The following is a 10,750-nucleotide window of genomic DNA, read 5'->3' as shown; positions in this document are numbered from 1 at the left end:
GTAGCCAGGTTAGGTGGGTGTCAGCTCTAGGGAGCAGTTGCTCTGCTGGTCCCCAACACTTTCGATGCCAGAACAGACCTTGAGATGAAAGGGTGTTCTCCCATTGGCCTTCATTGGCCTGATGCCAGCCCCCTCAGCAGCAGCAGACAGTACAAGAGTCAGGGAACGTGACTGGAACACAAATCGTTTCTACAAGCACATAAAAGCTCCTGTAAGCCTGTGGTTTCCTCCTGCCAGGGGCTCAGCAGGAGTCAGGTCTGAAGACCTGAGTGGGCAGGGAGATGGGTAAAAACAGCCATGCACGTGTCCCGATGAGTTTTAGAGTCTGGATGGGAGATCTCCAAGGAGTTATGCTTCAGAGTTCTTTTCCAGGGTCTCCCCTAGGAATCTTGCCCCACGTTCCTCTTCCCACCCTTAAGATAGGACCCTCTAGTGGGAGAGGCTGAGGTCTAGGAGGCAGATTGGGAAGAATTATAAAATCATTTTTGAAAAGGAAAATGTCTTCTCTGTCTCCAGAAAGAGTAATTAAAATAAAAATTCTTTTTTTTTTTTTTTTTCCAGAGTTCCTACTTTTCTGATATATCTCCAATACTGTCCCAGATAAGGTCTTCTTTTCCCATCATCAGGGTTCCATCACCTGACCCATGAAAAGGGCTGTCCCTGGGGATGGAAAAACAATCATTTTTTAGAGTTCAGATTGGAAGAAACCATGCAGTTCCCACTGAGACCCCAAGAAGACGACTGAGTTGTTGGGCATCATAGTCATTCTACGCACTCAGAGAGGACCTGAGGCTACCTCACTGCTCTTGATCTGTTACAAGAAAGTGGGACAGATAGCCAACTGAGGGTGGTGGGCAGCCTTTGCCTACAGTCCTCCTGGGCACAGAGGTGGTGTCTGCATGTCTCTGGGTTGGTGCCCAACACAAGGAGATGCCTGGAGCATCATGGGATTTTAGCTCACCTGTGGGGTTGTGCCACACCACAAAGAGGAAGGGTCTGTCCATGATGATCTCTTCGGGGGCCATTCGGCTTGAAACGACAATGGCTGGAAGAGAAGACATGGTACCTTAGGGCAGAGGTACACTGGCCCTGGTTTCCTGGATAGATCAGCAGCTCTATGGGGAAGTCCTCTGGAAAGTTCTCTGGGACTTGGTTTCTCTCAGTCATATGTTAGAGCTCTATCAGCTATCTAATCACAAGCGTACATTTCTCTAGATCATTTCTGGGTTTCTTAATAAGCAGGTTCCTTAAGTTTACTGTCTGCTGTGGAAACCTACCAGGCTTTTCACATTCAGGGGACCTCAGGTACCATTAGAGGAACAAATCAAGTCCCAGGGAAAGGGGGCCTTTCTGTAGTCCATGAACCACCAGAAGGGGCAGAAAGAACAGCCCTGAGGAGGGGCCTGTGTGGAGAAAGGGCCGTAGTGCCTGAGCTTCATGCTGCCTCATCCTGAGTTCAGGGCCTGGTGATCCTGACGGCCGGAGCCTCAGTGGGCCAGACTCACCTGTGGACGAGGATGCTACGGTACCGCTCTCATTCACCTCGATCCTCACTTTCTGCAGTGCCTGTGACACGTAGAGTTGCTCTTGATCTGAAATAGGCAGATGCAAGGACAGATGAGTGCTCAGAAAGCAGCCCCTCTGCTCTGTCAGAGGGTCTGTGAGCTACTGAGAGAAGAACAAAGTACAAGGACAGTCCTTTACCTGAAAGACTCGTGAAGTCTGCCCGCTCTGGCCTGAACATGTCAACCATGCCTAAGTTCTCCAAGGGCTTTCTGAGGTCAACTTGGCTCTCCAGGGAGAATCTGTGGGGCGGGAGCAGGAGATAGCTCAAGCTCTGCCCCAACTGGTTGGCAGTGCTTGACCCTCATAGCCAGGGATCCCCAGCCCCGACCAGCCGTCTCCACTGGAAGATGGGCACGATGGGTGCTGATGTGGGTGGGGGTCTGCTTGGGGAGGTTTGTTTACAAGATCTCTTATTGATGGAGATTTCTAATATTCTTGAACATTCTTCTGCCATCCCCCTGCGCCCTCAAATCTATGACTAATTAGTTTCTGCAAATAAAGCAGTTAGTTTCAGCCTGATTTTATTCAGTCTGGCTGGGAGGCCAAGGGTAATTCTCTTGGAAGAATACCTAAATAAAAATTGTGCTTCTCAGAGCTAACCCTGAAGAGGACTCAAGCAGCGAAGTTTGGGGCACGCTCTACTTCCCACCAGGAGATTACTAATGACCTCTATTTTGATTAGAGAGACCAACCAACTAAATATCCCTCTTACCCCAGACCTGGCATTAGAAGCATCTGGAAACATGGGGTAAGCATAGTGAGAAGTTTCCCAACCTCAACCTTCTCCATTCCCTTGCTCCTGCAAACCAGGAGGCATGTCAGCTATAGTAAGATTTAAAAATCTAGATCGTGGCCATTGGAACCCCAGCAGTTGGTCTGTTAGATATTTGGAGATTAATTCCTTATCTTCCCAGTGTCTGGTTGTTGATTTGAGGAAATGGAGGGAGATAGGAAGTGAGGGGCATCCAAAAATGGATTTAGATCAATTTAGCCCCCTACCTCCCTCATTTTTCTGGTTCTTTTTTTAGATTGACCTTTACTGGACATTTCCAGGGTGGGACCCCTGCCCTTCCGCAGAAATAAAAAAGAGGAACTCAGTTGAGAATTCTTAATCAAACCCAGCTTAGCAGGCTTCCCACCACCTCCTACACTTTGTCCCTGCCCTGCAGACGTCAGAGATCTGGGAATCCTCAAGGGTGGTGTTTTCACGAGCCCGGAGAGGGAGGAGAAAATGGGGGCATTTCAAGTGTGAGGTGAGAAGGGGCTGACTTACTTGGGCAGAACCAGGAGGCGAGGCAGTCTGGTCATATTTCCTTTCCACTGGCTGATGAGTTGAGCATCCAGAACATTGGTGAGGGCAGAGAGGGGTACCTCCTTCTCATAGGGGGCAGCGATGAACATGCTGATAGTGTCTCCATGGTAGGGCAATTCCAGGATGTCGTAATAATGACCATCAGGAGTGGAAAACTCAGCTGTGAAGACAGGAATACAGCTCTCTTGTCCTCTCCACTCTTACTGGAAGCAAAGCTCCCCATCCCAGCTTCTGGGATCCCTGCCTCCTCATTTCCCTTCTCTCTTTTGCCAGTTCACAGGGTCTTCCGGTTTCTCTGTGGCTTTCTGGCCTTCTTTATTTACCTGCATTCTCCTTCCCCACACCCAGTCACAAACTTCTTTCCATCCGCATCCCCCTAAGCTCATCTTCCACATCGCCTTCCTCCTTGGCCCTAGGTCATCACACTAGAAACACATTAGGATGCAGTAGGGGTCAAGTGGTCAGGGGTCAGCTTGCATGAGATAAAGCTACTTTCTTCTGCTTAGATCGTCTCTGAAGCTGTCACTTGGGAAGTCTTTGTCAAAGCTGGGGCATGTTCTAAAGGTTCTTCTCCCTCAGTGGGGAATATTCACTGCAACCTTCCTCTCTAGGAGGGCACCGTGTGGGGTGTCTTCCCGCAGACCTGGGCCTGAGGTGCAGTAGTTGTAGGATGTGGGGGAGGAGGTCTTGCACTTACTGTAGCTGAACTTGTTGGTCTGCGCCATCATGGACACCGAGACGGTGCTGCCATCGGACTTGTGGAAGAGGCGGTGGTGGGTGCCCCAGGCTGGGAAGGGCATCTTCCACTGACCATTAAAGTACAGGGCATTCACCAGCACCAGGCGTGTCAGCTGGTCCACAGCCCCTTTGCCAAGTAAGTTGCTGATCATGCCTATGGAAAAGCCAGGTGATTAAGAATTTCATTGTTGTTGTGCAGCCCAACTAAAATTGTTGTTTTAAGTGCCTTCGGGTCGGTTCTGACTCATACTGACTCTCTATATGGCTTCTGGGGAGTGGCTGGTGAGTTTGAACCACTGACCTTAAGGTGCCGTGCTTATCCTACAGCGCCACACCCTATATGATAGAGTAGAACTGCCCCATAGGGCTTACTAGGCTGTGTCTGCCCTTTATGGTAGCTGAGCCACTGTGTGGGTTTGAACCACTGACATTTGGGTTAGAAACTAAGAGCTCAACTGAAGCTAGATAGTTTTCATTTTCTCGGATGGTTCCCTTCACTCCCCAGTCCTCAAATGGATGCATGCTGAAGGGTCTAGTCAGAGAGAGTGACTGGGAGCTTAAATGAGCCAATCCAGCTGCCACTAACCTGTCACATATTCCTCTGAAACTCAAAGTCACCCACTCACCACACTTTCTTGGTTCTGGGGACCTACCCAGGACCAGGCTCTGAAACGTAAGTCTTTCCTTACTTCCCCCTTGCTTTGTCTTGTAAACTGCAAGCTGCACTCAGTCTTCCTTGGTCTTCTCACTAAATTGCTCTTCTTACTAAACCCCATACTGTTTAGGGGTGCTGTTGAGGGATATCCTTGGACTTTGTTGCCAGAAATAGCAGCTATTATGCTTTGATTTTTAAAGCACTTGCCTTTCAGTACACAGAGAAGAGATTGCTGAGAAGTTGGGAGACTTGGATTTGTTTAAAAACTTCCAAGGCTTTGGCTTACCTTTCGTGTGTTTCTTCACGTAGTCATTGATGATGAACCTTGCTCTCTCCATTTCTGTAAAGTTCACCTGCTTGACCGTGCTCCGGAACAGCCTGAAGAAGTGGGGCATGAAGCCCTCAACAAGCTTCAGGTCCCGCTGGATGAAGATAGCATCGGTCGTGCTGATCTCTTCCTTGTTTGATGGCCCCATGAGCTCCTTGTATAGCCGACGGAGGCCAGGGGCCATGCCCTTTTCTGCACCGAGCGGGGAGGAGAGGACTCATGATTAGGCTCCTGTTAAGCAGACAGCTGACTTCCTCTGTGAGAAGCCCCCAACCCTGTCCAGATACATGGGGCTCTCCTACTTCAAGGGGTCTCCAAGGGTGATTATTTCTTTCCTGCATCTTCCTCCTTTCCTCAGAAGTGTCAGTTTCTAGTCCTTCCTTTGGGTTAAAATATTTTTATCTGTTCTTAAGTTATGAACCCTGTTTGTTTCCTTCTTCTAATAATAGCTATGTTTAGCATTTCACACATATCACTCTATTTATCCCTTACATGGGTAGCTCTAGATGGTGGGTTCTTTTATTGTCCCCATTTTGTAGATGAGTAGAGTGAGGTTTAGAAAGTTTAGATAACTCATCAAAAGCCATGTAGTTAATAGTGGTGAGAAAAGTCTATTTTACACCAAATCCACTGGCCTGTATGCCCTGGAACTGGTCAAAGGCCAAGTGGTTCAGGGTGTGGTCACTATATCATAGCTGTACACGTGCTAGCTGGGTCAAGCTGGAGGCAGACGCTTCCCAACCCCTGTGAAATCTGCACGTCTCCCGGTACCCATCTCTCACCGTGAATCTTGAATCTCATTGCTGCCTGGAGTTGCTGCCGGGTGTCACCTCCTGTTGCTACCTGCAGCATGGCCAGCACTGAGGCCACCCCATAGGGTGAGAAAACCACATTGCGGTCCTTGGAGGCCTGAACCACCTGCCGAAACACCTTTACACCAAAGTCTGTGGCCAGGTGAGCTGCTTGGGACTCGGATAAGGCAGACCCTTCGCCAACGATGAGGGCCAGGCCCAGAGCGAGGCAGACGGTGACTGGAGACATCTGCATCCTAGAGCAAGTGGAAATGAATCTGATGAGGGGATTGTTCTGGAAGACTGAAAAGTGGGGAGAGGAGATGGCACCCCAGCCGTACACCGGCACTCCCCTTGCCTGATGCTGGCTGGTGATGGGCGAGGTGAGGGCATAATTTTAATTTCAAGCCTGCCAACTCTGTCTCAGACTGATTTTCATCACCAGTCAAGCCCTAGAGAGATTTAAGCCCATTCTTTTGTTGTTGTTGTGAAGTGTCGTCAAGTCGATTCCGACCCATAGCGACCCTGAATAGGGTTTCTGAGGAGCAGCTGGTGAGCTTGAACCACCGACCTTGCAGTTCAAACGTCTTTGCAGTCTGGCGCATTAACCCACAGCGCCACACCAGGACTCCAAGCCCATTCGTCGTGGTTCTGAATTCCTCACCTGTTTCTCCTTCTTGGGGTTGAAAAGGAAAATTATAAAATTATCTTTGAATTTCCTGACGCTTCAAAATTCTCTTATAATGCCTTTACAGTTGCAAGCTGTCGTCCTTGCTAGCTGCTATCATGTTGGTTCAGCTCATGGTGACGCCAGTGAAACCTGCCATCGTCACCCACCAACCTCCCTCGACAGGTGGTGGTGAGTGAGCATAGATTGCACTGGTTGGGGGTGTCAAACCCGGGTCTCCTGTATGAGAGGTGAGGATTGAACCCCCAATGCCAGAATTCCAGTTCACAGGCATGAAAATCCCTCTTGGGAGAGGAGGGAGGGTCGTGTTGGAAAGGGGCAGAGAGAGTTGTTGGCAGGGCCTGGCTACCTTCTACGTTCCGGTAAGGCAGGACCAGCTCAAGGATGCAGGGGCTCTTAGGGGACCCTCTGAGGAAACAGAGGGAAGGAGGCTGCAGGGAGACTCGCTCTCTGCTCAAGTCCCAGCAGTTTGTCTTACCTGAAGTTCTCCAAGTGCTTGGGGATGGTTTACCCAGCTGCTGTTACTGCAATACTGTCTGGGAAGTCGAGATGCTCCTGTTCTGTGAGGAGTGCTGATTGCTGGATAGGGACCCGACTCCCTGCAGCCTCTGGTTCCTGAGCCAGATGCAACTGTTTCTCAGACTGGCCCTCCCTTTATACCACCAGATCGGGCAGGAAGTAGATAACTCATATTCTGGCCCCGCCCACCATTAGGCTCTGGAAGTCTGTCTACCCAGCTGGCTGGGTCCCCTGACACCGCCCTCTCCAGGACTTGCTGAGACATGTGTGTGTACGTGTGTAACAGGGCTTGGGGAAATTGAGCAAACCCTGATTGTTCTACCCTAAGGTCCTCTCGTGATTTTTCCACCCTCTGCCTTTGTCCCTGTCTTTTCTGATGTTCTGCCAGCTGGACCCTGGCAGTGCCAGGTGGCCAGAAATGCCCAGTGTTTGAAGTTACCTTCCCTGGTGCTTAGCTTGGGTAAAAAGAGGTGCTATGTTCCCCATTTCCCTTGAAGAAATGGCTAACAGTGTATTATCAAAGAAGCTAATGTTCCTGTGGACTCCCCCCCCCCCCAGTATTTTGCTCATGCACCAGCCATGGTCTAGGATGTGAGGTTCACTGTCTCCTCTCTCTGCCCCTGCATGTGATGATGCAGGGCTGACTCCCTCAGGTGGCATCCCAAAGGCTCCTTTTGTGTCAACAGCCCTGTCTGGCTGGCGTTTGAGGTGTACTGGGAGGGGTGGTGGAGTCTGAAAGGGACCAGGGTTACCAGGGTAAAGCTTTGGCAAGAAATTGGGAACCCAATGTAAAGTCTTGTTTTGTTGAACTGCCGGCTGTGATGGGGGGAGGCTGTGGTTACAGATATTTGGAGGCTACAGCAGTGAAGTAGGAAGAGAAAGGGAAGAGTCAGAGTGTGGTGAATTTGTGGTGGATTTGGGTGTCAGAGAGGAGAGTGGCCAGTGTGTTCTCTAGAGGGTGGGAATGGGCTAAAGGTGAGTGTGTGGGACAGGATTCATGCGTTTGGAAGTTTGGATGGATCAGGACCCCCTGACTGTGTGGCCTGGATTTTGTGGGGTACCTGAGGGGCTCTCAGCTGGTGGGTGGCACATGTGGCCCTGGGGTCCACACTGTGTTATGTTTTATGTAGGTTGTAGGGTTCAAACTGGAGTATCCCTGGAGATATTTGACAACAGAGTCACAGGAAGTCTAAGCAAGTGGGTGGTAGCATCAGGGTATTTGTTTGGGTTTTATTTTTAGTAAACAGATACCAAGAGCAACCACAGCTGAAAGTTTTCTCATTTTTCCTGGGCTTCAGACTTTGTTTTCCCCGTTGCCCCTGGGAGCAAAGTGGGCGTGGGGAAAGCTCTGGTGGAAAGTCAGGATCACACACAGGTGACAGGACAATTTCTGTGAACTGGACCTTGTATGTGTCCTTTTCCTTTTCTGTACTGTGGTTTGGATTCCCTGAGTGGGTGGTTAGCCATGAGGTATAAGTCACTGCTCCAACCTCCAGCCCTGACCCCCTGAAATGTCCTCAGGAGAGGGATAGGGATCTAGGAGGCTGGGCTGGGAGCACCAAACCCTAAGGAGTCGGAAGAGCATTGTCTCCAGGCACAAATAGAAGCGGCTTCCATGAGGTGCCCCAACCCTTGACCTCTCCAGCCACCTGGGTTCAGTCCCCATCCTGTCTTTTGTCTGTCATGCCAAGAGCTCATTGCCCAAGACTTGGTAAGCGTGTCATAAAAGCCCAGTTGTTTTCTGTGGGTGGCCTATGTCCTGTCAGGGAGTGACCACTTCTGTCCTGTCCACAGACCTGGTGGATTTCCCTGAAGCCTTTCCAGAAGAACACGGCTTTCTACGTCCTTGGGAGTCCATCTCAGAGAGAGAGAAACGGCTCATGTAGTAAGGGCCATTCCCAGTCTGGAAGATGCTAGTGAGGAAATAGTGGCTGTGTGCTAGAAACTCAACTCAAACCTAGCAGACTGGCTCTCAGGCGGACACGTTGAACTTTGCTTTGACCTGGTCAACCTGGTGCCACCTACATATCCTAGAATCAGACTTGACCAGGATCCCGGCTACTTTTCTCTACAGGTGGCCTTGCCTCCACCTAGTCCACCCCCTGTAGAAGTGGGAACCTTCTACACCTGAGGGCACTGCTGTCGGCGGGAGCGGAACTCCTGTCTTTTCACACGTTGCTGCAACACCTCAGAATCCCGCCTGAGTCAAGGGGCCGCCATTTTCCATCTTTTTCCTGAACCCCAAACTAATGCCTTGACCCAATCATCTCATTCAAGCCCCAGCAATTTTATAAGGGGTCAAAGGGACAGAAAGTGAAAAGTCCCTGTTGTTGAAATGTCTTGCTCACTGGTTGAAAGATAGCCAGTGTCCAAGATAAGAGGGTGAGTTACAGGGCTTTGGTTTTCTAGGGGAAGTTCCAATTATAGCCAACAGGGAAAGATGTTTCTGTCTGCCCAGAGCAGGTAACTCGTGATGAGACCAGACACTCTATTTCTGTGACTGTCTGACACGTCCTCCCCTTTCACGTCCATGGGTCCTTGAGTGAATTCAGGTTTCCAGGCTACCCCACCATCTTCCCTCCATCCATGATGCCTTGCCCTCGAGTTACCCTGTGGCCTCCCCTTGCTCCTCCTCTTTCTTCTCGTTTGTCTCTTCTATCCCACACCTACTCCCCTGTTCACTTTCCCTTCTCAGTCTGAGACTCTCTCCTGGGAATCTCCCAGGATTCCTGGTTTGCCTCCCTTTCTTCCCTCCTAGAGATCTTCCCCCCTTTTCCCGTGCTTTCTGACTCAATCCGTCCTTCCCTCTCCCATCTTTCAGAACCCCTTTTACAGTCAATGCGCTGCTTCAGGCCTTCCTGTGGGGAAAAGAGGCTAGCCTAGGATCGGTTACACAGGCTCCCTGGAATGTTGGAGGAGGCTCTGGATTCTGGATGATTTCACTGGGAGACCTGGGGGTTGGACCAGAGGGTCCTACTAACTCAGAACACTATTTCTGGTCTGGTGGCTCTCCAAATAACACAGCACCAAAAATAGCCTCTGTTTGGGCCTGACTCTCCCAGTATTATAGGAGCGGGGCCAAGGGGTGTGTTCCGCCTCTCTTCATCTAAATCCAAAGTCTGGCCAACAGAGATCCCTCCTCCAGGCTCCCTGACACACTTCCCCTTCCTTTGCATACAGACCCCTGTCCTCTTTCTCTAGGCATAGCCAGCCACCTCTCTAAACCTCCAAGATGCGCCCCCAACGACACACACAACATTTCCTTGCATTCATTTGCTTTTTCCCTCTCACAGAGTTTCAGAGCTGGGAGGGGCATTTTTTTAAAGAAGCGTTTTCTTTTACCCGTGAGGGACAATTGGGTTCCGAGGGGTTAAAGGGTGTGTTTAAGGTCCTACGATTGATAGCGCCATAAATGGAGAATCAGTGGCCACAGATCAGACAGGCTTCAAGTCTGGGCTCTGACACTTGGCAAGTCCGATTTCAGGTAAAACGCAGCTTTTTGAAGCTTCCGGTTTCTCATTTGTATAAGGTGGATAATGATTTCCATCTCCCAGGGCTGTCCTGAGCCTTCAATGAAATATTGTCTGTAAAATGCCCAACACATAGGAGTTGGTAACAAGAGACCAGGACTGGAAGCCAGACAATTTGAATTAGTTACTGATAGAACGCAAACTCCTTGAGGAAAGACTATCTTAGGCATTCCCGAGCACTACCTCTGCATTCAGCGGAAACCTGGCATTAAATGCCTCCCATTTCCACCCTGTCCCCACTCACTCCCACAAGCCTCCTCTGCCAAGTCTAGGCCCCAGGAAGATATATCTGTGGACCGGGCTATGTGATTCTAAGTGGCCCCCCTTGTCATAGAGATGTGTATCCTGGCCCCTTACTCATATGTGAGGCGGTGGGAAGTTGTTTTCCCAAGAGCTGAGGCTAGACCTTTCAGACCTGTCCCCTGTCAACCACATTGCCTACTCCCATTGATCCTCCAACCACATGATTCTCTCTCTAGACTGCATCCCATTGCTTGTTTCAGGATCGTCGCGGTCCTTGAACTTACTATGTGGCTGACCTGGCTTGCTTATTCTTAATTCCTGAGGGTCTTTAGTGCTGGATGTGTTTAATGAGCACATGACCCTTATTACTGCTCCCAGGC

At 50.1% G+C, this 10,750-nt stretch overlaps 1 protein-coding gene across 1 annotated transcript; it reads right to left on the bottom strand.

Moving 5' to 3' along the window:
• Nucleotides 1-622: 622 nt before the first annotated feature.
• SERPINE1 (serpin peptidase inhibitor, clade E (nexin, plasminogen activator inhibitor type 1), member 1) lies at nucleotides 623-5,646 on the bottom strand. Its single transcript, XM_006859656.1, has 8 exons — nucleotides 5,382-5,646; nucleotides 4,558-4,791; nucleotides 3,576-3,770; nucleotides 2,840-3,038; nucleotides 1,705-1,805; nucleotides 1,506-1,592; nucleotides 962-1,045; nucleotides 623-660 (listed from the first exon to the last, which is right to left on the bottom strand). Exons 1-8 carry the CDS (start codon nucleotides 5,644-5,646, stop codon nucleotides 623-625), a joined length of 1,203 nt encoding a protein of 400 aa, XP_006859718.1.
• Nucleotides 5,647-10,750: the final 5,104 nt, after the last annotated feature.

Source organism: Chrysochloris asiatica, unplaced genomic scaffold, assembly GCF_000296735.1.
Source record: "Chrysochloris asiatica unplaced genomic scaffold, ChrAsi1.0 scaffold00034, whole genome shotgun sequence".
In the NCBI taxonomy this organism is placed as follows: Eukaryota; Metazoa; Chordata; class Mammalia; order Afrosoricida; family Chrysochloridae; genus Chrysochloris; species Chrysochloris asiatica.
This window is presented reverse-complemented; position numbering and strand designations above follow the sequence as displayed.

Excerpts from the sequence above, each read along its gene's own strand:
- SERPINE1 (XM_006859656.1), bottom strand. The coding sequence starts at position 5,646 with ATGCAGATGTCTCCAGTCACCGTCTGCCTCGCTCTGGGCCTGGCCCTC. Across the intron at positions 1,806-2,839 it reads CGCCTCCTGGTTCTGCCCAA|ATTCTCCCTGGAGAGCCAAG; the intron begins GTAAGTCAGCCC and ends CCCGCCCCACAG. Across the intron at positions 1,593-1,704 it reads AGACTTCACGAGTCTTTCAG|ATCAAGAGCAACTCTACGTG; the intron begins GTAAAGGACTGT and ends TGCCTATTTCAG.